This window comes from Mustela nivalis, assembly GCF_964662115.1.
Source record: "Mustela nivalis genome assembly, chromosome: 1".
In the NCBI taxonomy this organism is placed as follows: domain Eukaryota; kingdom Metazoa; phylum Chordata; class Mammalia; order Carnivora; family Mustelidae; genus Mustela; species Mustela nivalis.
In genome coordinates, this window is record NC_139020.1 from 190552887 (window position 1) to 190580595 (window position 27709).

A 27709-nucleotide genomic window follows, 5' to 3' on the forward strand; every position below is an offset into this window, starting at 1 on the left:
AGTTAAAATGGGAAAGGGCAGTCCTGGGACCATCAATATTGGCATTACCTGGGTGCTCGTTAGAAGTACAGAATCCTCAGGACCTACCCAGCCCCAGTGAATTAGAATTCACATTTTAACAAGATCTCTGCTGATCTGTGTGCACATTAAAGTTTAAGAAGTACTATCCTTAAGCATTCCTTAAGTAACGCCTGCATCAGCATCTTTTAAAAATCCCCCATCGCCTTAAATAAACATACAGGAGGGATGTCTGAGGGGCTCAGTCGTTAAGTGTCTACCTTTGGCTCAGGCCATGATCCCAGGGTCCTGGGATTGAGTCCCACATGGGCTCCTTGCTCAGTAGGGATCCTGCTTCTCCCTCTGCCTGCCTCTCCCCTTGCTTGGGCTTGCGCACACGCTCTCTCTCTGACAAATAAATAAATTAAAACATACGGGGTGTTTGTTTTCTTTCTTTCTTTTTTATTTTAAAGATTTTTATGTATTTACTTGACAGAGAGAGAAAGCAAGAGAGGGAACACAAGGAGGAGTGGGAGAGGGAGAAGCAGACTTCCTGCTGAGCAGGGAGCCCAACCCAGGACCCTGGGATCATGGCCTGAGCTGAAGGCAGACACTTAAGGACGGAACCACCTACGTGTCCCAGGTGTCTGTTTTCTATTGTTGTTGTTGTTGTTGTTATCTGTTTTGTTTCTAAACAAACTTTCTGGATGGGTCTCTCTAACCACTCTCTCCAACTAGAGAGCTGTCCACATTTGACTTTCTGTATAGAAGATCTGAAGCACAGACTGCTCTGAATGTGCGGTGTTTCTCAAGGTAAAATTCTCAGATCACCTACATTTCAATAACCAAGAGCCTTTGTTAAAAATGCAGATTCCCGCCCTCCCCCATCTTACATCTGTTAAATCTGACTTTTTAGGGGAAGTGCAAATCACTTTTTCTACTAACATCTGATATATAGCAACCATCAAAGAACAATCAGAGAACTCTCAGTGGCAGAAATAAATGCAGTTTCCAACTATACTAGCTCCCCTTCTCCACACTGAATTCTCTTTCTAGCTTTGACTCCAACCTCTCATCCAGTTCTGCAGTGGGTTATTTGAAATGCAGTAATGACCCTATTGTTAGTGCTATTCTGTAAGAGATCTCACACAAATGCTATTCTGGTACCTCTTTTTTGAAGTATGCAAATAGCATTCCAGAATTTCATTTTTTTTTTTAAGATTTTATTTATTTATTTGTCAGAGAGAGAGCGAGAGCGAGCACAGGCAGACAGAGTGGAAGGCAGAATCAGAGGGAGAAGCAGGCTCCCCACGGAGCAAGGAGCCGGATGTGGGACTCGACCCCAGGACGCCGGGATCATGACCTGAGCCGAAGGCAGCTGCTTAACCAACTGAGCCTCCCAGGCGTCCCCAGAATTTCATTTTTTATTGGTTATCAGTTATTAGTAGTCAAAAGAAATGTGGATGTTCCTATCAAACAACTTAAAGTTTATTTCTCTGCTCCTTGGTATTTTCTTATGTAATAAAATAGAATGCTTTTCTTGTGTCTGATGCTTTAAGTCACCATGTTTCTCTTCACCAATATCTTATATCAAGCCAGTTAGTTTCATAGTCAGTCCTTTGGAAAAGTGTTTGGAAAAAGCAGGGGGAATGGCAAATATATTACTTACTAGTTAGTGATACTATATACCTGAACACTATCCTGTTCTCCAGGGCCTGGAAGATAAGGGTCAGAGACAAGTGTTGAAATAGGCACCTGGTGCCTGCAGTTTGCTGGTCTACCTCCTAATCCCTACAGAATATATCAAGGTTCCTGTGACCTGAAGGTGACCAGTGACCTGAAGGTCAAATAGAGTGAGTGAAAGAATGGTAGCACTAGTTGCATAACTATTACGAAATTAAGTTAAATTACACAGTTTGAATCCACATTAATAGATATTAAATGTTAAATTAATTAATAAAAATGACACCTCTTACAAATTAAATTTAAATGAAGTCTGAATCTTAATGAAGAGGGACCTGGAGAGAGAAAGAGAGAATAATTTGTATTTCAGACTTCTGCATCTACCCCAACAGTGTTTTTTTAGGTTAAAAAGTCCTTCTTTCGGGGCACCTGGGTGGCTCAGTGGGATAAGCCTCTGCCTTCGGCTCAGGTCATGATCTCAGGGTCCTGGGATCGAGCCCCGCGTCGGGCTCTCTGCTCAGCAGGGAGCCTGCTTCCCCCTCTGTGCCTGCCTCTCTGCCTAACTGTGATCGCTCTCTCTCTATGTCAAATAAATCTTAGGGAAAAAAAAAGAAGTCCTTCTTTCAAAAAATTAGGAAATCAAAAACAAAAGTCTCTTTTCTCTCTCAAAAGGGTTCAAGACTTCAAGGGCATTCTTTTTTTTTTTTTTTTTTTAAAGATTTTATTTATTTACTTGACAGAGAGAGATCACAAGTAGACGGAGAGGCAGGCAGAGAGAGAGAGAGAAGCAGGCTCCCTGCTGAGCAGAGAGCCCGATGCGGGGCTCGATCCCAGGACCCTGAGATCATGACCCAAGCCGAAGGCAGAGACTTAACCCACTGAGCCACCCAGGCGCCCCTCAAGGGCATTCTTTAATGATTTTCTCTTTATGTAACCTTTTCTAAACCCTCAGCAAGATCTAATCTCATCCTCTTAGGGCCCCTTCTGTTGTTTTCTAATTCTCTTCTTCTTCTTCTTCTTCTTCTTCTTTTTTTTTTTTAGATCTACTTATTTATTCAGGAGTGAGAGAAAGAGTAGTATGAGTAGGAAAGAATAGCAAGATAATATGGGTGCATGCATGTGTTGGTGGAGGGGCAGAGGGAGAAAATCCAAGCAGACTCCCTGCAGAGCAGAGCTTAATCTCACACAATCCATGGATCCATGACCTGAGCAGAAACCAAGTGTTGTTTGCCCAAACAACTGAGCCACCCAGGCACGCCTCTTGTATTCTTCCCTGATTTGTGGTTATATCTGGGAGTCTTCTTCTGGGCTGTACTTCCTTGGCCAGTTGCAAATTCTCTCAGCTAGAAACTATATATTCTCTTCTTTGCACATATCAACAAGTATTTATTGTTCTCTACGGTCAGCAAAGTAAGGCACACAAAACATAAATTATAAACAAAGAGTTTAGCCTGGAAGGAAAGTATTACTTACATAAAACTGTAGCAATTACTCTAAGAGACTAAATAAGCATAGGACTACTAGAGACGTGAGTTTTGATCCCATACAGTACTGTCCAGGGAGGTGTAAAACCATTGAAGAGGAGTGTAGATACCTCAAACTATGCAATTTAGCCTTGGAATCTGCAGTGGTCTAGATTAGTGGTCTAATTCCCAGTGGTCTAGAAAGATCAGATGATCTCCGTAGAGCTTCTTATAGTCAAATGGAAAATGAGAATGGTGAATGTCTCCAAGCTATCATGATGAACCAAGGCCAAAGATCTGATTCAATTTTCCTGAATTCCATAATTTCCAGGATTTATATATGTTCACGTGGGGAGGGGCACCAGGAGATTGGTCATCCATATTAGCCAGCCTGGTGAAGCCGGTGCCAAATTTAGTTTGGTTTAGAAAAACAAATCATATCGTCTACGGCCATACCACCCTGAACGCGCCCGATCTCGTCTGATCTCGGAAGCTAAGCAGGGTCGGGCCTGGTTAGTACTTGGATGGGAGAAAAACAAATCATATCAAACAAAACAAATCTGCATATTATGAAGAAGTTCAGAAGTAACGAATTATGGTGATCATAATTGTTGTTTTTGCCTCTCAGTGTCCCTTTTTCTGATAACTGTATCTTAATTTTCCTTTAGAAACTCTCCCTATTTCGTTCTGAGTCCACTTGACTCAGACAGGGCTCTACTTCCAATTCTGAGAGTGGAGGATGTGACCCAGGTCTGACCAACTGCCGCCCAGAATTCTATTTACCACAGTGTTGGTCCTGGCATAGGTATGACCAGTTCAAGAGAGAAAAGGTAAATTCCAGAGAGTTGCTTGAAAATTTCCAGTAGAAATGCTATTTTCCCATTGAACTTGAACCTGGGAGGATGTAAAGTTGGAGGTTTGAGGTGTGTTGGGGAGGAGGAGGGAAATCCTAGATAAAGATCAAAAATAAAGCCAACTCAATGGGAGATAGAACCCAAAAATGGAGAACAACCAAATCCTGATAATATTGTTGGAACCTTTGGATAGAGCTCCAATAGAGGAAGATATACTCTGAAATTTAAGTTACACGAATTACTAAATTTTCTTTTATTGCTTAATAAATCCACTTGAATTGGGTTTTCTGTCAATTCCAAACATAAAAGTCCTAACTGATAAATGCATACATTCTAAGTTATGTGGTACCTACTCTAAATGCTTTGGCTGAGAGGGAATAAGGAGTACAGTTGGGGCTGGGCCAATCAGGGAAGGCTTTATGAATAAAAGGGAGCTTGAATAACTCAGAAAGAGATAAGGAGAGAGAAAACAGACAAAGTGCATGACTAAAGCCTTGGTCTAGGAATGAGCACATTGGGTCAGTGGAGCCCTGAGGAGAGGACAAGTGTCAGAGAGGATCTAGATGGGCAGTTAAGCCAGATAGGGTGGGGGATAGGTTATGGGAGAGTTGTGAAACTGAAGTAAAGGAATTTAATGTAATGAGGATAGGAAGGGATTGGTGATTAAGAAAGATTAGATTAGGGGCGCCTGGGTGGCTCAGTGGGTTAAAGCCTCTGCCTTCGGCTCAGGTCATGATCCCAGGGTCCTGGGATCGAGCCCCGCATCGGGCCCTCTGCTCAGCGGGGAGCCTGCTTCCCTTCCTCTCTCTCTGCCTGCTTGTGATCTCTGTCTGTCAAATAAATAAATAAAATCTTTAAAAAAAAAAAAAAAAAGAAAGATTAGATTATGTGGGTAAACCTGATACCTGGAAGACTGACTTCCTAAATTGATGCATTAATACAAACTTAAGAGATAAAATGGTAGGATCAGCAATGGGAAAGCAGAGACAGAAGGGACAGAAATGAAAATCATCTAAAGGGAAAAACTTACACGTTTTGGTTGATATGGATAAATGAAGAAGATGCATGAGTTACATATAGCTGGTTTCACCCTCTGAAAGTTATAGGCAGATACATACAAATTTAGTAAATTGATTCCAAGTTAAAACACAGAAAGAGGATGCCTCGGGGGCTCAGTTGGTTAAGCGTCTGCCTTTGGCTCAGGTCATGATCCTAGAGTCCTGGGATTGAGCCCCATGTTGGGCTTCCTGCTCAGTGGGGAGCCTGCTTCTTCCTCGATCGGCCCCTCACCCTGCTCTCGTGCTGTCTCTTTCTCTCTCTCTCTGTCAAATAAATAAAAAAGTAAACACACACACAAACACACACACACAAAACAAAACACAGAAAGAAGTGGGGGAACTTGGGAGAAAGAACTAAATTTCTCAACACTATTATCAGCTGAGGATTCCCTCTTTAAGGCTGTATTTCTGCAATGAAGATAATATTTTGAAATTTTTGATTTCTCTCCATCTTAATTGCCACCATTCCAGTCTAAGTCATCATTATATCTTACCTGGATGGATGACTGAAATTGCTACTTAAATGGTTTTTCTCCTTCATTACTGTCTCTTCCTCCTCTGAGTTAAGGATCCCTAAGACTACCTCCCCCATGTTCAATGATCTGCTAGGAAGACTCACAGGGCTCAGAATATTGTCATACTTGGCTATCTATGATTTATTACAGTGAAAAAATTCAAAGCAAAGTCTGCAAAAGGAAAAACGCACATGCGGCAAAGTGCAGGGGAAACCAGGCCCAAGCTTCTAAGAGTCTTCTCTCACTGCGATCACACAGGATATACTTACTTCCCCCAGCAATGGGTTATGACAGCACATGTGAAATGTAGTAAATCAGGGAAGCTTGTTTAAAATGCTGTGACCAAGGATTTTATTGAGGGCTAGTCCCATAGGCATCCTCTGCCTAGAAAGTACTGATTCCAGAGCCTCAAAGGACAGCAGGTGTTCAGCATAATGCACATTTTTGCACAGTTTAAGCAAAATGAGCCATTCTTACCATTTGGGTGGTAGGAACACTTCCAAAATCTGAGTTGCCAAACATGAGCCAAGAACCAATCTTGTAAGCCAGACTTTCGAAAGATAGCAGGCTGGCTATGCTAACTCTTTTCTGTACATCTTCCAATCCATTATCCAGCCAATAACCAGAAGGAATCATCTGAAAGTATAAATCAAATTATGTATATTGTACTTAGACCACAGTTCAAAATCTAACATGATCTGTAAGTCCCCTGTACAATGTTGACACATCCTTCTCCCACAAACTCATCTCTGGCCATCTTCCTCATCATTACCCTCTGACCTCACAGGCCCCTCTAAGTTTCTAAAATGTCCCTGCTCAACAGAGCATTCTACAATAACAGAAATGTTCTTCTGCAATGTCCAGTGCCATTGGTGTCCATCAACTACATGTAGCTATTGAGCACTTGAAATACGGCTAGTACAACTGAGGAAATGAATTTTAAATTTTATTTAATTGGAGGTTGCTCCTGGGTGGCTCAGTGGGTTAAGTATCTGCCTTCAGCTCAGGTCATGATCTCAGGTCCTGGGATCAAGCCCTGCATCAGGTTCCCTTCTCAGCAGAGAGTCTGCTCTGCTTCTTCCTCTCCTTATACTCCGCCTTGCTTGCACGCACTTGCTCTCTCTCTCAAATAAATAAAAATTTTTAAAAATATAAGTAAATTGGGGCACCTGGGTGGCTCAGTGGGTTAAGCCTCTGCCTTCGGCTCAGGTCATGATCCCGGGGTCCGGGGATCAAGCCCCAAATCGGGCTCTCTGCTCAGCAGGGTGCCTGCTTCCTCCTCTCTCTCTTTGCCTGCCTACTTGTGGTCTCTGTCTGTCAAATAAATAAATAAAATCTTTAAAAAAATATATAAGTAAATTTTATTTAACTTTAGTTATTTTAAATTTAAATAGCCACATATGGGTAGTGGCCACTATATTGGGCAGTGCAGTTCTAGAACACATTGAGATTTTCCCCTTAAAAAAAAAAAAGATTTTATTTATTTATGAGAGAGAGCGAGAGAGCACACACAAGTCTAGAAGGCAGAGCTGCAGGGAGAGGGAGAAGCAGACTCCCCACTGAAGAGAGAGCCCAATGTGGCGCTGGATCCCAGGACCTGAGCTGAAGGCAGATGCTTAAGTGACTGAGCCACCCGGGCAGCCTGAGCTTTTGCCATTTTAAGGTCTTTTGTTGTACAGGAAATTACCTTGATGGCAATGGTAAACATCAATTATACCATCAAGCAGAGTATCCCAAAAATTATAGAACAGAGACCCTCACAGATCAAACTGAAATGCTTGAGTCACACAGTTTATTTACTTAAAATACACAGAGCAAAGCAAGGGAAAAGAGACGGTGCAGTTTGGGTGGGGGAAGGGCAGGGATAGGTTAACACACTATTAGGAAAGAGTGCAAGAGAAGTGAAAGATCATGCCACTTAAATCCTGGGTTATGTAATGTTTGTATATCCTACATCTCTCTGCTGCCTCAGCCTTCTCTGCTGATGGATTAGAGTTGAAGTTGAAGCAAGGGAACCTACAAACAGAAAGTGTCCTAGCCCAATGACCTACCTTTGCCCTACCAGGAAGACATGGGGCCCAGCACAGCTTGCCAGTAGCTGTAGCTTGCCAATTAACCTGCTAAACAGCTATGGGTTTTACTTGAGCAATGAGTTTATGTGTTTTGGGCAGAAGACACATGGGCCAGAAGAGTTACTGCTAATAAGTGACTGGATTATGACCTCCTAAATATTAAGTACTCATGTATATTTAGTGTATCCTGGACATTAATTATCTTGTATATGAATATTTAGTGCTTAGGTGCGTCATGTATATTTAGTGCCTCTCAAATGTTACTCAAGGTCCTTGATTTTCTTTCTATATACATTTAACATACATGGGCTTTACCCAGTAACTATGTCTCTATATTTAACACATCTTTTGAGTTTCATCTCTCCTGTGTTTTCTCTTTTCCTCTGCATCATAACTCAGTATTCTCCAACAGCATAACAAACGCACATTATACTTCTCCATATGTTTCTTCTTCTTCTTCCTCTGGCTCATCCTGTAACAAGTTCCTATAGCCTTTAGGCCTCAGGGGAAGTGTCAACTCCCTGAAAGGCCTTTTCTGATCACCCACCTGTTAGAGACTGAATTGTGCACCCTAATCCCTGGCCCAATTCATAGTTGAAGCTCTAAACCTAATGTGACTGTATTTGGTGATAAGGTTGTTTAGAGAGTTAATTATGATTAAATGAGGTCATAAGTGTGGGGGTCCTAATCTCATAGGACTGGTTGGCATCCTTATAGGATTGCAAATACAGAAAAGCCACTTGAAACACGGCAAGAAGGCGGCTGTCTACAGGCCAGGAAGAGAGCGCTCAACAGATACTAACCCTGATGGCATCTTAATCTTGGATTTCTGGCCTCTAGAACTATGAGAAAATAAATTTCTGTTTTTACGCTACCTGGTCTATGGTATTTTGTCATGGCAGCCTCCAAACTCTTTTTACTCACGATACTGCTAACACCGAATGCATAGGTATTTTTTCCCTCATACCAGCCAGTTTTCCAACTCTCCAGACACCAACTGGGTGTTCAACAATTCAGTTTCAACACTATCTACCTAGAGTTAGGGACAGATCCCTGGGGTCCCTTAGTCCCGTAAGACTGCCCCCTCTTGAGACAAACCATAAGAGACTCTTAATGTCACAAAACAAACTGAGGGACAGCGGTAGAGGGTAGGGAGAGGGTGGTGGGGTTATGGACATTGGGGAGGGTATGTGCTATGGTGAGTGCTGTGAAGTGTGTAAACTTGGCGATTCACAGACCTGTACCCCTGGGGCCAGTGATACATTATATGTTTATAAAAAAATTTACAAATAAATAAATAAAAAGTTAAAAAATAAAAAAAAGACTGCCCACTCTTCAGATGTCATTTGGAAGTCCTGGGTTGTACATCTGTACTTCTGACTAACTGGCTAAAAATCAGGGGTTCCTACAACCCTCTCCTCAAGTTTGATAATTTGCTGGAATAGCTCACAGAACTCAATGAAACACTTTATTTACTCTTCCTCATTAGCCATAAAAGATACAACACAGAAACAGTCACAAGGAAGACAGGCATGGGGCAAAGTATGAGGAAAAGGTACAGATTCTCAGTATGTCCATGTGTTCACCAACCAAGAAGCTCTCCAAATCCCACCATTTATGGGTTTTTATGGAGGTCTCATTATGGAGGCATGGTTGATTAAATCACTGGCCATTGGTGACTAATTCAATACCCAGTCTTCTCTTTGGGAGCAGGGCTGAAAATTCCAACCCTCTAATCATGCCTTGGTCTTTCTGGCAACCAACCCCTATCCTGAAGCTATCTAGGGACCCCAGCCACCAATCATCTCATTAGCATACAAAAGACACTCTTATCTTGCTAGAGATTCCAAGGGTTTTAGGAGCAGTGTGCCGGAAATTAGGGACAAAGACCAAATATTTAACTTTCATTGCATCACTCAGCACTAGTAGACAAATACACCTTCTATCAGATCCATCTAAAGTGAGTCTTTACCCACTCCCAATAATCTGCACCTTCCCATGATGTTTACTTATTCATACTTAACGTAATTCATCATTATTTTTTTAAGGATTTATTTATTTATGTATTGAGAGAGAGAGAGAGAAAGAGAGAGCACCAGCAGAAGAAGGGGGAAAAGGAGAAGCAGGCTCCCCGCTGAGCAGAGAGCCCTGGGATCAAGATCCCTGGGCCCTGGGATCAAGATGAAGGTAGATGCTTAACCAACTAAGCCACCCAGGTGTCCCAACTCATCACTATTTTAGTTATTTGTTTACTTTCTTTTTACCTGTTTCCCCCAATCAACTGTAAGCTTGCTGTGACTACAATGTCTGCTTTACTCATCTTTGTAACCTCAAAAAGTTGTCAATGAGTATTTATGAATGGAACTTCAAAGCATATACTGAAAATGAATGAATGAAACTCCAAAGAACCTATTTAAGCTTGACCAAAAAAAAAAAAAAAAAAAAAAAAAGAAGGAAAAAAGAAAACAAATCCTACAAATTAGCAAGTCTGGCTCTTAAAAATTATTTTCAGTGTATTTATGTGCCTATAAAGCCCAAGGTTCTTCTCTTGTGGTAAAAATCATGTAACATAAAATTTACCCTTTTAACCATTTTTAAGCATACAGTTCAATGCGATTAAGTCCATTCACACTGTTGTGCAACCATCACCACTATCCATCTCTAGAACTTTTTCAGCATCCCAAAATGAAACTTTGTACCCATTGAACAATAACTTCCCATTCCTTCCTCCTCCCAGTCTCTACCTTCTACAAGTCTAGGCACATCCTATTAAGTGAAGTCATACAATCACTGCTTTTTTTGTCTACCTTAATTTCACTTTGCATAATATCTTCAAGGTTCATCTATGTTGTAAAATGTGTCAGAATTTTATTCTTTTAAGGCTAAATAATATTTCATTGTGTATATATATTTATGTCTGTATATATGTCTGTATATTTGTTTATCCATTTACATATAGATGGACATTTGGTTTGCTTCCACATTGCGGTTATTGTGAATAATGCTGCTACAAACACTGACATACGAATATTCATTTGAGTCCCTACTTTCAATTCTTTTGAGCAGTATAAACCCAGAAGTGGGATTGCTGGACTATGTATGGATTATGGTAATTCTTTTCATTTTTTTGAGACATTTCTATACTGTTTTCTGTAGTGGCTGTATCATTTTACAGTCCCACTAGCAGTAAACAAGGATTCCAAAACTAATACTTGTTACTTTCTGGATTTTGTTTGTTTTTGATGATAGCTAACCTAATGAGTGTGAAGTGGTTTCTCACTGTGTCTTTTATTTCCATTCCCTTCATTATTAGTGTTTTTGGGCATCTTTTATGTGCTTATCCTATCTGTATATCTTATTTGAAGGAATGTCTATTCAAGTCTTTCACTCATTTTTTAATTGTGTTGTTGTTCGAGTTGTAGGAGTTCTTCCCATATTAATTCTTAGATATTAATGTCTCATCAGATAAACGATTTGCAAACATTTCATCCCACTCTATGGGTTGCCTTTTCACTCTGTAGATGGTGTCCTTTGATGCACAAAAGTCCTCGATTTTTCTTTTGTAGCCTGCACATCTGGTGTCATATCCAAGAAGTCATTGCCAAATACAGTGTCATGAGGCCTTTTTCTTTTGTTTTCTCCTAAGAGCTTTGTAGGTTTAGCGCCTAAGTTTGTCTTTGATCCAGCTTGAGTTACAGTTGACTTTTTTCTTTTTTAAAGATTTTATTTATTTATTTGACAGAGATCACAAGTAGGCAGAGAGGCAGTCACAGAAAGAGAGGAGGAAGCAGGCTCCCTGCTGAGCAGAGAGACTGATGCAGGGCTCAATCCCAGAACCCTGAGATCATGACCCGAGCAGAAGGCAGAGGCTCAACCCACTGAGCCACCCAGGTGCCCCTACAGTTGACTTTTGAACAACATAGGGGTTAGGGGCACCAACACCCCACACAGTTGAAAATTCACATATAACTTCTGAATCCCCCAAACTTAATTACTAATAGCCTACAGTTGACTAGAAGCTTTACCAATAACATAAATAGTTGATCAACACACATTTTGTATGTTGTATATATTACATTCTGTAATTTTAAAGTCAGCTAGAGAAAATCTTAAGGGCGCCTGAGTGGCTCAGTGGGTTAAGCCTCTGCCTTTGGCTCAGGTCATGATCTCAGGGTCCTGGGATGGAGCCCACACTGCGGTCTCTGCTCAACAGGGAGCCTGCTTCCTCCTCTCTCTCTGCCTGCCTCTCTGCCTACTTGTGATCTCTGTCTGTCAAATAAATAAATAAAATCTTAAAAAAAAAAAAAGAAAATCTTAAGGAAAATACATTTACAGTACTGTACTGTATTTGTAAGAAAAAATCCACACATACATGGACCCATGTAGTTCAAAACTGTGTTATTCAAGGGTCAAGTGTATTTTTGTATATGATGTAAAATAAGGGTCCACCTTCATCCTTTTACATATGGGTATCCAATTTTTCCAGCACCATTTGTTGAGAAGACCATCCTTTCCTTATGGAATGATCTCAGTGCCCTTGTTGAAAAATCATTTGACCATATATGCATGGTTTATTTCAAGGATCTCTATTCTATTCTGTTGGTCTATACATCTGTTCTTAAGCTAGTACTACACTGTTTTCAAAACTGTAGCCCTACAGCAAGGTTTGTAATCAGGGAATGAATTCTCTGACTTTGTCTTCTTTGAAACAAATTTTTTAATCCACTTTCTCAAATTATTCATAGGGGATTCCTGTCTCACTGACTCCACAACAATACATACTTCATAGCAGTTATTTCTAATGAGAACTAGTTTTCTTTGTAAATTCTTGGGTGCCTAGCAATAGCAGTCCCAGATTGGAATCATTGCATTTCCTTTATTTTCCTTAGACACAACTCTTACAGCAGAATTAGCGTCTGCAGTGTCCTAGTTTTATGCAGTCTGGTACTGCCTGGCTGGGAAGTTAGCCAGGAAGACTTTCTCGGTTAAGTTTAACTAAGGTAACTCCTTTAGAATGGGTTATCAGACTCCAGTAGTTTGCCCAGGATACAGAAGAGAACAAACATGTTCCAAGTAAGCTGTTAGAGATTTTTTTTCTGGGCAGGAATGCTACACATTCAAGGTTAGTCTAACAAACAAAAGTCAAGGGGAGAAAAACCACAACAGAAATTGAGGGCAAATGCTGATAACTGAGGCAAGGCCTTACTATTTTGCCTCTGTAAATGATAAAAAGAGAATCAAACTTATTTTAGTGTGGCCTTTGAGATTCTCCTCTTTGGGTTACACAGAAGAAAAATTATAGTTGGAGAAGCTTCTTAGTATTTTGCTGTTCTCCTAACAGAGGTAAGGTGGGGTAGTAAGAAAGAATGTTGGACTGTGTCTGAGGAGGTCTGGCTTCTAGCAGGATTTTGCCACAAGTCACTGGCTCTTTAAGTTCCAGTTTCCCCAACCATGTGTTGAAAGAATTGTTGGATCTCTAAGAACTCCAGTGTCTGTAATAATATTATAGAATTTTTTAACATCCCCTAGATATTATTTCTTATTATTCTCTAATTTTCAGAGAATGTTGTATACTATTGTTAGCATTAATGATTTGTCTGCTCTGTTAAATTGTAAGGTTCTAGAGGGCTGCCTGGATCACTTAAGCATCTGCCTTCAGCTCGGGTCATGATCCCAGGGTCCTTGGATGGAGCCTCACCAGGCTCTCTGCTCAGCAAGGAGTCTGCTTCGCCTTCTCCCCCTCTCTCTGCCGCTCTTGCTGCTTGTGCTCTCTCTCTCCCTTTCTCTGTATGAATAAACAAAATCTTTAAAAAAATCTGTAGGTTATTTTATAATATAAAAACCTAGAATCAGGGGCGCCTGGGTGGCTCAGTGGTTAAGCCACTGCCTTCGGCTCAGGTCATGATCCCAGGGTCCTGGGATCGAGCCCCGCATCGGGCTCTCTGCTCAGCAGGGAGCCTGCTTCCTCCTCTCTCTCTCTGCCTGCCTCTCTGCCTACTTACGATCTCTGTCTGTCAAATAAATAAATAAAATCTTTAAAAAAAAAAAAAAACCTAGAATCAATGCATTATGCTAGCATAATACTGCTTTTTTTGGTAAATAAACTCTCAGGGAAGATTTCATATGAACATTTGATGTGGTTGGTAAAAGGCTAATATAATGAATCAGGATTATTTACCAGGTGCAACTATATTAGTCAGGACTCTCATAGCTGCAAATGTCAGAAGATGTAGCTCATACTGGTTCAACCAAGAAAGAAAATATACTTGACTCATGCATCTGAAAAGATCAGACTTGGCTGAATCCAGGGTGGAATGATGTCATTAGGACTTAATCTCACCCTTTGCATTTGGTTTTGTCTCTGTTGGCTCCATTCTGGGTCCAGCTCTTCATTTATAGTGGTAAGACTGCTAACAGCTCCAAGCTTAAGTTCCATCCTCTCTGCAATCCTGGTGTTAGGACAGTGCCACTTTCAGAACAGGTCAAACGACTTCCAGAGTTAAGTGGCACTGTTTAATTGGGTCATGCATGAGGATGTGCCTGTTCATCCTCATCCATGTTCATCCATGTTCATCCATCCTGTTCATCCATGGCTAGGACTGGTTTGAGTGTCCACACTGCAGTTCAGGATAGCATTTACCTCCCTGAATCTTACGGACTGAGAATGATGGTGGGGTGGCTTCCTGGAGAAAAACTGGGGACTCTCGGGCAGAAGAAGGGACAATGGATGATGGACAAGTGGGCGCAGTGGGAATCCACAAAAAAACTAACAAAAAGCAAATCCTAGTTCTGCAAAACTACCTTTATCTGTTTTTGTATAAAAATAATTAACTGAGAAGTCAACTCTTAACTGAGAAGTCAACTCTAAACACAAATTTGTTTCTAAGTCTACCTACCATTTGAGATTTCTTTTTTCTTTTTTTAAAAAATATTTTATTTATTTATTTGTCAGAGAGAGAGACAGAGCAAGTGAGCAGAAGCAGGGGAAGTGGCAGGCAGAGGGAGAAGCAGTCTCCTCGCTGAGCGGGGAGCCTGATGTGGGACTTGATCCCAGGACCCTGGGATCATTACCTGAGCCAAAGGCAGACACTTAACCAACTAAGCCAATCTGGTGTTCCCATTTGGGTTTTCTGTTGTAGCTTTGTACACTGTAAAAGTTTTAATGCAAAAGTTGCCTATGTCAGTTATGAATTACATTTAGTTGCAAGTGACAGTTCTAACTACAGTGGCTTAAATGGATAAAGGTTAATTTTCTTTTTAAGAGAGAGAATGAGAGTGGTGGTGAAGGAGGAGCAGATGGAGAGGAAGGGGCAGACAGAAAGGGAGAGAAAGAATCCCAAGCAGACTCTGCTAAGCACAGAGCCCAAGGCAGGGCTCTATCTCATGACCCTAAGATCATGACCTGAGCCAAAATCAAGAGTTGAACGGTTAACTGGCTGAACCACCCTGGTGCTCCCATAAGGGTTAATTTTTAAGAAGCCCAGAGACAGGTTGTTGCTGCCATTGGTTTGGTGCCTTATGGATGTGAGTCTCTTGATACTTTTTCTTCCTTGTCGCAGAATGGCTGCTAGAATTTTGACCTTCATGTCTAGGTTGGTAGTTGGAGAAAACAGAGGAGTACAAGAGGGCAAGAACTCCTTGGTGCGTTTATTTACTTTTTTTCTGTGTGCTTTTAAAAGAGTATAACCAGGTGCCCCAATCAACACTTTTACATACATTTTATCTATCACATGGTCACTTATATCTTCTATGGAGGCTGAGAAAAACAGCATTTTAGCTGTGCTAGTGCCACTTCAAATTAAACCAGGCTGCATTTCTAAGGAACTGGGGGATAATGACTATTGGGTGGCTGTGTAAGTCAGCTTGGGCTGCTCTAACAAAATATCATAGACTGGGTGGCTTAAACAGTAGATATTTACTTTTCACAGTTTTGGAGGCTGAGAAGTCCAAGGTCAAGGTGCTGGATGATTTAGTTTCTTGGTGAGGGCTCTCTTCATGGCTTGCAGATGACTCTCTTTGTGTGGTAGTCTCACAGAGCAGAGACAGAACTCTGTTCTCTTCTTGTAGGGACACTATCATACCATGAGGTCCCACCCTCACAACCTCATCTAAACCTAATTGTCTTCTAGCTCCAAATACCATTAGAGTCGTAGTTAGACCTTCAACATATGAGTTTTGGAGAGACACAGACATTCATATTCTACACTTGCTCCCCCAATTTATGTTCTTCTTGCATTCAAAATCCATTCATTCAAACTTAATAGCTCTCAAAGTCTTAGCTCATTCTAGCATCAATCCTAAAGTCTAAACTTCAAAGACGCATTCATACATCATCTAAATCAGAGGTGGGTGAGATATGATTCATCCTGATGTAAAATTCCTCTCTAGCTATGAACCTACAAAATCAGATAAGTCATGTGCTTCTAAAACACAATGGTGGAACAGGCACAGGATAGACATTCCCTTTCCAAAAGAGAGAAATTGGAAGAAAAGGGTGTCAGATCCCAAGTAATTCTAAAACCCAGGCAAATATTCTAAGGCAAATAACATTAGATCTTGAGGCTTGAGAATAATTCTTTTTGTTGGATGCTCTGCTTTCAGACCCAATGCAGTGAAAATCCTGATCCTACAGTTTTGCGCACTCCCTCACATTTCAGGTGGCTGCTGTCTGGCGTACTGAACTGAAACAATAGCCATTATCACCCCCCCCCCACCCAACACACACACACACTGAAAATGAGGAGGCAGTCCTGATGATCTCTGAATCACCTCAGTGGTTATTCTCTTTGTCTTGAAGAATAGCACATGTTTGCACCTGCAGAACTCTATGGTCCAGCCCTGTAGGAGCTAAGAGGTCTGATAGGCTTCCTTCCCTTTGTGTTGGGGTGACTGATTAGGTCTGTGGTTCACATCCATACTAATCAAACTGTTATTTGGTCACATGCTAGTGTTCTCTCTCTCTCTCTCTCCAGTATGAATAGGCTGAGAATTTTCCAAATCTTTAAGTTCTGGCTAATTTTTGCTTAACAATTCCTTCTTTGATTCATTACTCTCTTGCATTTTACTACAAGCAGTCAGGAGGAACCAAACTGCCTTTTAAATACTTTGCTTTGAAATCTCCTCAGTAGCTTGCAAGTTTTAGCTTCCACAAAACACTAAAATATAGTTCAGCCAAGTTTTCTTTTGTCATTTTATAAGAAGGACTACCTTTCCTCTCTTGTCCAATACTAGGTTCCTCATTTCCCTCTGAGATGTCACCAGATTGGTCTTTTCCATCCATATTTTATTAACATTCTCTTGATGATTATTTATATATTCTCTAAAAAGAGAGAAGCTTCTTCTCCAGCTCTCCTCTCTTCTTTATGAGTCCTCACAAGAATCATTCCCTCCTAACAGCCATATTTCTATGCACATGCAAACTCCTCTAGCCTCAACCCATTACCCAGTTCTAAAGCCATTCCACATTTTTTAGCTATTTGTTTTAGTAGCACTCCACTATCAGTACCAAAGTGTATATTAGTCTTCAGAGAAACAGAACCAATAGGATGGAGATATATCCTGGGTGGGTGGGTGGGGAGATATATTTGACCCTTGTGCTTGGGTAGGCTAAAAAGTCCCACGATGTGCAATGGCAAGCTGGAGACCCAGGAGTCAATGGTGTAGTTTCTGTCCTAGTCCAAAGACCTGAGAGCCAGGAGAGTTGTTGTAAGTTCCAGTTTCAGGCTGAGTCAGAAGGCAGGAGAAGACCAACATTCTATTTCAAAGACCGGCAGAGGGACGCCTGGGTGGCTCAGTTGGTTAAGCAGCTGCCTTCGGCTCAGGTCATGATCCCAGCATCCTGGGATCGAGTCCCACATCGGGCTCCTTGCTCCGCAGGGAGCCTGCTTCTCCCTCTGACTCTGCCTGCCATTCTGTCTGCCTGTGCTCCCTCTCGCTCTCTCTCTGACAAATAAATAAATAAAATCTTAAAAAAAAAAAAAAAAAAAAAAAAAAGACCGGCAGAGAGTAAATTCTTCCTTACTCAGCCTTTTTTGTTCTATTTAGGCCTCCAGTGGATTGGATGAGGCCCACCCAAGCTGGGGAGGGCACTCCGCTTTACTCAAGTCTACTAATTCAAATGTTAATCTCATCTGGAAACGCCCTCAAAGACACACCCAGAATAATATTTAGCCAAACTATCTGGACAATCTGGACGTCTGTGTTCCACAATTGTATGTGTCAAGTAGACACATACAATTAATCATCATAGTGGCATAGCAGTTTCTGCCACAAAGATAGTAGTGAAACCACTGTAACTTCTTTCTCTTCTGTTTTAGCTGATTTCTCATTATACCTATAAAAAAGTTTTCAGTTTTAGAGATACTAGATATTACACAGATGAAGAAAAAGAAATTTTAATTCCAAGCAGAAAATTTCTCCTATGTCAGGATATTTCTTATCAACTCTAGTGTCTTTTTTTTTTTTTGCATATAGTCCATTAAAATAGAATCATTCACTATATTTCACTTTGTGATCTACCTTTCTCCACTTAAAGTATGTATGTTGAACATTTTTCTGCTATATAATATTCTTTTATGACATTTTAAATGACTGTATCATAGTCTATTGAATGGATATATGATATTTTTCAGCCAATTCCCTATTTTTGGACAGTTAGGTGGTTTCCAATTTTTCACTTCTATAAGCAGCTCTATTACACTCTTATTGTCTCTTAATGTTGAGTTACAAAAGCAATGTATGCCCTCTCTAACTAAAACAATAGAGTTGTGTAAGATAGAAAGCAAAGTTCCCTATTTCTATTTGCCAGCACTTGTATTTCCCACCATTCCTATTCCACATAAGGCAACCACTATTAATAGCTCACTGTGTATTCTTCCAAATGTTTCTGTCTTCTGATTCCTTTTTCCTTTTCCTTTCATTCCATTAACCTACAGCCTTTTGTTTTCTACTTCATGCTCAGCCCCAAGCATGTCTTTATCTCCTCACTGTCCTTATCTACTGCTTACTCTGGGAAGCTAGGCAAGCATACCTGTTAGAATTTTGTGTGAATTTAGACAAAATAATTTATGAGCAAAGGTCTCACACCTCTGATTAAAGGGCATGAACTTGACAGGTTACCTTTTCTGTCTTACATGTTGACTGCTAGTTGGGCTTACTAAACCTGTCTCCCGGCACGAACTGGGTCAGGCAGTTGGAAAAGCAAATCTTCAAAAATATAAGGTGTTACTATCTTTATTTCTCATAAGCTAAGACTAAAATACATTTAAGAAACATTTTTATATTTTATATTCTTCTCATGTGTTCATACAATTGACCATGAAAGGAAAACTCTATAAAACAGGAGATCTGCAACTAGAGATTTTTAAAGTATATTCATCCATTCAGTAAATATTTACTGAGTGCCTCTCATGTACCAGGCACTAAAGAAATCCTGAGAATGTAAAGACAAAATCTCAAAGCTCTTCACAGTTTCTTTTTTAAGCTTTCACAAACACTACTTAGGAAGCATCCAACAGTGTATTTTATTGTCTTCTTTGCCTGGATTCTCTCTTCTAAACTTGCTGTTCAGCATTTTGTCTCTTAGAGATGTGTGGTAGTAAACCCCATTCTCTGTTGATAACACACTGGCACTTGAGACTCTGTGTATTTTCTTGCCACCACAAGTATAGTTATGCTCTAACAGCTGCAGTAACATTTAGCTCAAAAGCAAGAGGGAAGTCCTCTGGTTGCGTACATAGATGGATATCTAGGGCACTTGGACTCCCTCCCTTGCAGTAAAATTAAGTCCAGATATTTGGCATTGCAATTCACATCATTATCTGAAGAAGCATACCCCTGTCTTCCTTCCTTCCTCTCTCATTCCCTTTCTCCTCCTCTCCCTCCTCCTCCTCCTCCTTTCCTTCTCCTTTGGGAGGTAGGAAGGGGCAGAGGGACAGGGAGGGAGAGAATCTTAAGCAGGCTCCCTGCCCAGTGCAGAGCCCCACGTGAGGCTCAATCTCACAACCCTGAGATCATGACTTGAGCCGAAATCAATAGTCGCATGCTTAACCAACTGAGCCACCCAGGTGCCCCCCTTCTTTTGTTTTCTTAAGCTATAAAAATTGCTGAAATGCCAAGAGTTTGGTTGGGGTGAATAGAGAAGTTTGGAATGTTTTTAATCCTGTGCTTAGTGTTGTTGGTAATATTAGAAGAGCAGCAGAGCCATGTATCCAGTCATACCCTTGGCTAAAGCAGCCTACTCTGACTTTAGTACTCCTCGTAAGAAAAAAGACCCAGGGCTTTGGTTGACAGTGAATGCAACCTGAGCCAGCGATGTGACCTGCCTGCCAAAAGAAGCAAATGTGATCTGAACCAGCATTAATAGAAGGCTGGCGGCTGGGACAAGTAAGGTAATAGTCTCACAGTATACTCTGCACTCGTCAGATCACACCTGCAGGATGGGGTTTCCTCTCGGGCACCACATTTTAAGAGTGATATCGACAAGTAGGAGTATGCCCCAGTTGGGCAACAGGATGATGAATGGCCTACAAACAATATCCTTTGAGGAATAGTAGGAGGAACTAGGGTAGTTTACCCTGGAAACTAGAAGGCATGTGGACTGTGGGATAACTATTTTCAATAAGTGGGAGGCCTATCATGTAGAAGAGTTGGACTCTTCTTTGTAATCTCAGCAAGCACAACTTAGACCAAGGGGTATACATTACAAAGTGGCTGATTGATCTTGTCTCCATGAAAGGAAGAATTTTCTAGCCCTTATGAACATCCAGAAAATAGCAGCTTTGCAAGGTAGTGACTTTACCTTAATAAGGGGTGTTGGCTAATCAAACATTAGCAGCTGGGTAATTAAACATCAGAAGATTCACGAATAGGATGGGAAATTTGGAGAGATGACCTGACCCAAGACCCTTTCAGAATCAAAGGTTCTAATGCAGAACCTTAAGAAGGAAGTATTAGCACTTTTCCCCTTAGACCCCATATAAGCATTAACCATAGAAACTGGGTTAAAATTGATGTGAAGGTCAAATGTGAGAGTTTTGAGGATGAAAAGAAACAAAAAAGCAATAGGAAATTTCTGTTGCCCTAGTGGTTGTGGATTTTCTTTCTACCTTTTTAAAAAATTAATTATTTTTATTTACATATAATGTATTATTCGCCCCAGGGGCACAGGTCTGTGAATCGTCAGGCTTACAAATTTTACAGCATTCACCATATCACATATCCTCCCCAATGTCCAAAACCCAACCACCTTCTCCCTACCTCCCTCTTCCCCCAGCAACCCTCAGTTTGTTTTGTGAGATTAAGACTCTCTTATGGTTTGTCTTCCTTGTTTCATTTTTTCCTTCCCTACCCCCACAACCTCCCACCCTGCCTCTCAAATTCCTCATATCAGGGAAGTCATATGATAATTGTCTTTCTCTGATTGACTTATTTCGCTCAGCATAATACACTCTAATGGTTGTGGATTTTGTGGGTTTTAGTGATGTTTGTTAGTTTTTTTCCCAAAGCAAACCAAATGATTTTTTCCCCATCTTTAAGATGCCTTAGAGCCCTAGTGTCCTCTCTTTCTCATCAAACTCAGTCCTGCGACGCCTGGGTGGCTCAGTGGGTTAAAGCCTCTGTCTTTGGCTCAGGTCATGATCCCAGGGTCCTGGTATTGAGCCCCACATCAGGCTCTCTGCTCAGCGGGGAGCCTGCTTCCCCCTCTCTCTCTGCCTGCCTCTCTGCCTCCTGTGATCTCTCTCTCTGTGTCAAATAAATAAATAAAATCTTAAAAAAAAAAAACCCTCACAGTCCTCTTAATGTGCTGTTTTCATTTTAATATGGTGTTACATTTTGCAAAATTACTTTTTAAAAAAGATTTTATTTATTCATTTGAGAGAGAGAGAGACAGAGAGAACACAAGCAGGGAGGGAGGCAGAGGGAGAGGAAGAAGTGGAATCCCACTGAGCAGGGAGACTGACCCAGGTCTCAGTCCCAGGAACTAGAGATCATGACCCAAGCTGAAGGCAGACACTCAACCATCTGATCCACCCACAAGATTACTCTTAATTCAAATTATGCAACAGCATTTCAGGGAATGGCAATCTGTATTCACATGTCAAAGAGCCACCCCTGTGGAACAGCGTTTAAAGCTTATTAATTATTAATAATGAGGTAGCACCCAGTAAAAGGTATGCATTGAGATAGTTTGGCTCTTCCCCACAATCAGTGAGATGAGTAAGCTGGGAATGAGCATTCCTATTTCATCAATGCAGAAACTGAGTCTTAGAGCAGCTTGCCTACCATGATTATGGATGGAACTGTCACTAGAATCCAGAACTTCTGACTTCTAGTCCAGTGCTCTTTTTAACTCTGTTTTTTTTTTAAGAGTTTATTTATTAATTTTTTTGAGAGAGAGAGGGAGTGTGTATGAGAGAGAAGAGAGCACACAAGCAGTGGGGAGGTGTAGAGGGAAAGGGAGAAGCAGACTCCCTGCTGAGCAGGGAGCCCCATGTAGGTTGGTCCCAGGACCCTGGGATCATGAACTGAGCTGAAGGCAGATGCTTAACTAACTGAGCCACCCAGGTGTTTTTAATAGTAAAGGCTACTGTTCTTTCCAAACAGTGGGATTAAAGACTAACTTAAATGCAGAACATTGTTTTTCTCTCTCAACTACAGTGGCTCTCTAGAGTAGGAGGGCAGATTGCTTTGGCCACAGACAGACTTGGCTTTTAACTTTAATCCTGTTCCTAGTTCATCTGATCTACTAAAAATAGTCTCTAGCAAACATCACTATTGATGTCTGATGAAATTTACCCTTTTCTTGAAATATTGAAGCTAAGACCTGAAATAAAAATCTGAAGGATGTATACAGAACAATGTTTGTCAAATGGGGTAAATCTGACTGGACAGTGCATCAAAATGCTTAGGAGCTAGGCTGACTCAGAGAGATCTGGGTTTAAATCCATTAGGCCACCAACTGGCTGTGCATCATCATCATCATCTCATGGAGTCTCAGAATCTTTACCTGTAAAAATGGGAAAAATAATGAGATCTGCCTTTTTGGGTTGTGAGGAGGATTAGATAAGATAATGTGTGTAAAAGCATGAAAACTGATTTTAATTTATTTATTTATTTTATTATTAACATATAATGTATTATTAGCCACAGGGGTACAGCTCTGTGAATTGCCAGGTTTACACACTTCACAGCACTCACCATAAGCCCATACCCTCCCCAATGTCCATAGCCCAATCACCCAAAACCGATTTAAAAAAAAATTGTTTATCATCAGTTACTATCCATTGTCTTTTACTCATTTTTCTCTTGGGATATTATTCTTGTGTGTTTCCTATTTACTTTCATTGTGGTGTTTATACTCTGCATAGTATGTGGTGAATAAAATCCTAATCAGTAGTATTACGTTTGACCAATAATCGGTAATAATTATTACCGATTGAATTCAATAGACCAAGTGCCTCCCGGGTGCTCAGCACAGTGCTGATCTCTGAGAATACAAAGCATTTTGGGGCACCTGGATGGTTTAGTTGGTTGAGTGTGCAACTTGGGGTTATAATTCCAGCCTTACGTTGAATATAGAAATTACTTAAACATAAAATCTAGGGAGGCCTGCGTGTCTTGGTCTGTTAAGCATCTGCCTTCAGCTCAGGTCATGAGTCCTGGGATGGAGTTCTGCATCAAACTCCTTGCTTGACAGGGAGCCTGCTTCTCTCTCTGCCTGCCTCTTCTCCTACTTGTGCCTCTGTCCTATTTCTCTGAAATATAAATAAGTAAAATCTTAAAAAAATAATAAAATCTTGGGGCACCTGGGTGGCTCAGTGGATCAAGCCTTTGCCTTCAGGGGCGCCTGGGTGGATCAGTGGGTTGAGCCACTCATAATCTCAGGGTCCTAGGATAGAGTCCCACATCCGGCTCTCTGCTCAGCGGGGAGCCTGCTTCACTTCCTCTCTCTCTGCCTGTCTCTCTGCCTACTTGTGATCTCTGTCTGTCAAATAAATAAATAAAATTACACACAAAAAAAAAATCCTCTGCCTTCACCTCACGTCATGATCTCACGGTCCTGGGATGGAGCCCCAGAGCCCCATATCAGGCTCTCTGCTCAGCAGGGGGCCTACTTTCCCCTCCCCCTCTGCCTGCCTTTCTGTCTACTTGTGATCTGTCTGTCAAATACATAAATAAAATCCTTAAAAAAATAATAAAATCTAAACAACCACAGCCACAAAGCTGCCTGAGACTAGCCCCTTGCCTTGGTAAGAGAGACTGGTCTACAGTGATCTACAGGTTGCTGTGGAGGCCAACCTGGTTTCAGAAAGCACTGCAGATGTGTGAGTGTTGAACGAGTCACAGGCAACCAGACCAAGATCGGTGGGTGGGGCCTTGGTGGAGAAGGAACAGCTAAATGAAGGCACAGATCTCTGAATCAGCAAAGGAGAGAGTGAACTGAAAGCCGTCATCAAAGTTGTAATACTTGTTGGGCTAGTCATGTAACCTCTCAGCATCTCAATTTCCTTATCTGTAAGAAGAATGAAGTCTACCTACTGGTCACGATTTGAAAGGTCAATAGAGTAAATATTTGTAAAGTACTTGCTGGCGCATCAACTGAAAGGAATAAGTATTCAGTTTTAGCTACTGTTACCACTATGTTTAATATGTTTATTAATTTATATTAAACTAAGTTTAATAATTTAATAATACCTTATTATATGAAAGTATCATTCCAAGAATAACTCCTCCCCTGGTCGTTGGACTTCGAAGAAGGGTATCAGGATTCATAAACCACTCTTGAAGAGCTTTAAGAAAAGGATGTGAGGGCCGGCTTCGAGAACACAGCCAAGCTCCCGCAAGACGACCCAACCTCTACGCTCTGGTAAGGTGCACCAGCGCGGAGCCGGCCTCCCAGGGTCACGTGGGCCCCAGTCCCGCCCCGGCCCCGGCCCCGGCCCCGCCCCAGCCGAGTTCTTCTCCAGCGGCTGCCTCTGCGGTAGCGGCGGCTGCGCGTGCGCGGATCCGGGAGCGCTCTGCTGCGCGGTCCGCAGTGGAGGCGGCGCGTACAGCAAGGGGGCGGCGGATGGCTCTGCGGGGCCTGGCAGCCTCAGGGCCCGGCTCCCGCGGGCCGTTGGACGAGGCCTTGGCGGCAGCCGAGGACCACGGGGCGCCGGCCGTGGTGGTGGCGGCGGGAGGCACGCCGGAGGACGACGAAGAGGATGAGGGCCGCGGCCGGGGCCTGCTGCGCTGGGACGGCTTCTCGGCCTGGCTGCACTGCGTGTGTGTGGTGGGCTTCGACCTGGAGCTGGGCCAAGCCGTGGAGGTGAGGCCCGGCCGCTCGTTGCCCGCGGCGCCTCGTCCGGGTCTCTTTGCCGGGGAGGCCCCAGCAGAGCGTGTGGCCGGCGGGCCCGGACCCCGGCTGCCGCGCATCCGGGCGTGGCCGGCCGCCCCTCCGCCTGTCGGGCCGGGCTGCGGTCCATTGGCTGTTCCCGTGGGAGGATCGTGGGCTGCGGCTAGGGGTGAAAAGTTCTCTCTAGGCCCCTCCTAAATACTTGCTGAGGTTCGTTTTTGTTTATTTTTGTTTTTAGCCCGGTGTCACAGGAATAACAAATGGTTAGCGGCACCGGGAGAAGGCTGCAGGCAGGATGTTGGGGACTTTTTTTGAAGACGAGAACAATGCCCCTGACATATGGTGAACTATAATAACCAAGTCTCACACAACCAACTTTGTAGACTCCTTGACCGTTTTGGCCATTTCCAGTAATTCTGAGAGCATTCCCCTCAGCCTGAGCCAAAATGCTTATCTCAGCATGATTTTCTCCATTTCCTCGTTTTGTTCCTCATTTCTGTTATTTTTAAAAAATCGTTTCTTTTATTCCTTGACCTTGCTTTTGAAAACAGTTGGCCTGAAAGCTGCGATCAAGATTAACATAGTTCATAGTTCATCTTGCTTGTGAATCATTCAAGTTTTCCATCTTATGGTGTCTTATTGAAAGGCCTTCGAATGTTATTTATTCTTGACATTGTTTAGGGTCCCTTTTGTAGCATAAGACATGGCTTGTCGTTGTATCCAAGGAAAACCTTATTAGAAGGAGGTATGTTTAGAAAATTTTTGTCTGTTTGTTTTGGTGATGATGATAGATTTTAATGAACCACCTCATTCAGACCATTCAGACTTTAGTGGCATGAGTTAGCTATGAAAATGGGCTTGGGAGGTTTTTCTTAAAGCAAAACTACTGCTTTTGTATTCAACATGTCTTCTCTGTTTTATCATTATGCAGTTCAGTACACATTAGGTTTCCACTAAGATGTAGGCCTTTTGGTGGTTGCTGCGCATACAAATATGAACAAAACACTTTAACCTGTATTTGTAGTTGTAGACTGCAATTTAGAGGGGAACCAAGAATTAATCACGGAAGAAGATAGGGCCAAATCCCATGCTTGGTACATTAGTGGTGTTCCATATGTACTTGATGGAATGAGTGAATACATGAGCAATTCTTTATCTTGTTGAGACAAACAACAGTTTCCAAAGACTTTGAATTAGAGATTTATAAGTCATCTTTCATTTACATTGACATGTTAACTTGAAGTTATATATGTAGTAAAATACAGTTTAACCGTAAACTTAGGAGTGGGTTGTTGTAGTTGATTGTATTTTAAAGTAGCTGAAGGAGATCTTTGTGGACTCTAATCATTTGGGACATTATTTATAAGCATGTTCTTCAGACCAGATAGACAGTATTTAGATAATTGAGATGCTACAAAAATGTGAATCATTAAAGGACTTATTTTGAATTTCATTTCCCATGGGATATGCTACTGAACAGTTTTCTTTAGGTCAGTAGTTCTTAACTTTTTTTTATTCTGGATCTTTTAAAAAAATATAAACTCTGTTATAAAAATGCTTACTAATACAAAATTAAGTATATACTTCTGTGGACTATCTGGTGGTCATCTGTGGATCTTCTGTTCCACTGTTTCCAGATTAAGAATCACTGATTTTAGAAGGCGTTGAATGAGGGTGGGGAAGATTCCCTAATAAAGGATCCAAAGAAAGATAAACACATTAAATGGGCTGCAACATAATTTTGTTTCATTTTTATGAGAAATGTAGAATATTATACCTTGCCACTTTTAAGAGAAGAAAAAGGAACACAAATTAGTAATGAATATAATGAAATAGTTAAAAAAATGTATTTCATTTTTGTATTATGGCTCTATCCAGGCCAAAATGGACAGGTGGGGTGGCTGTAATGGGAAAAGAAGGTGGTGAACATAGACTTGTGTTGGGAAAGTGACATACAGTAGCTCCAGCCGTAATTCCTATAATGCACAACTATAGAGATCAAAAGGGAAATTAATTAAAGAATAGGTAAAAACTAAATTTGGATTAAAATATCCTAGAAGACACCTGTGCTATCACCGTCTTTGAATTTTAGGGTTGAAGGAGATGTAAGACTCCGTTGTGCCATCACAGAAAGTACCATTTGTAAATTTTAAACAAATGCATGAACAGCACCACTTGGTTAAGCTTAAATCCTTATCAAAGAGACAGTATAGTATATCAGTCAAGAACTGAGACTCCAGAGCTGGACTGCCTAGATTTGAGTCTGTGACTTTGGGCATATTACTACACTTGACTCACACTACCTCTGTAACAGTACCTGCATCAGAGCACTGCTGGGAGAATTAGAGGAATTAATGGTGAAATGTTGGGAACAATACCTGTGACTTAAGACCTATGTAAGTCTGTGTTTGGGAAGTATTGAAATTCCCTTTTCATTTTCAGTGGAGAAAATCCTTAACTTGCTTTGTAAAGGCAAGACTTTTGAACCTTAATTTTCTCACTAGTAAAATGAAGTTGTGTTAGTAGAATCAGTACTTTTTAAAAATTTTTAAACAGGGAAATTTTTTTCCCTGTCTAAATAAAAATCTAATATGGGACCTCAATGGCTAACCTGGTTGAGATGGGGTCCGTGTGTGTGTGTGTGTGTGTGTGTGTGTGTGTGTGTGTATTTGGTTGCAGACAATGGAAACTAAGCTATAGCTCAAGCAGAGAAGGAAACTTGCTGAACAGCA

The 27709-nt window shown here is 41.4% G+C and overlaps 1 protein-coding gene and 1 long non-coding RNA gene across 9 annotated transcripts in view; both read left to right on the forward strand.

The window, feature by feature from the left end:
- Positions 1 to 8516, forward strand: part of LOC309869168 — a 35808-nt gene extending 27292 nt beyond the window's left edge. Inside the window, exon 3 of the long non-coding RNA XR_014314024.1 lies at positions 8360 to 8516. This is a non-coding gene — a long non-coding RNA (uncharacterized lncRNA). The remainder of the gene's footprint in view (positions 1 to 8359) is intronic.
- Positions 8517 to 24580: 16064 nt separating this feature from the next.
- Positions 24581 to 27709, forward strand: part of DENND6A (DENN domain containing 6A) — a 61704-nt gene continuing 58575 nt past the window's right edge. For 2 of the 8 annotated variants that reach the window (XM_082739290.1, XM_082739294.1), the window contains exon 1: positions 24632 to 24950. Coding sequence is in view for 2 of the 8 variants with exons in the window: in XM_082739287.1 (XP_082595413.1) it covers positions 24711 to 24950 (240 nt within the window). In the remaining 6 variants the exon portion in view is untranslated. Of the gene's footprint in view, positions 24951 to 27709 lie in introns of all 8 variants that reach the window. The other 6 variants (XM_082739289.1, XM_082739287.1, XM_082739291.1 and 3 more) reach the window with 6 other exon arrangements.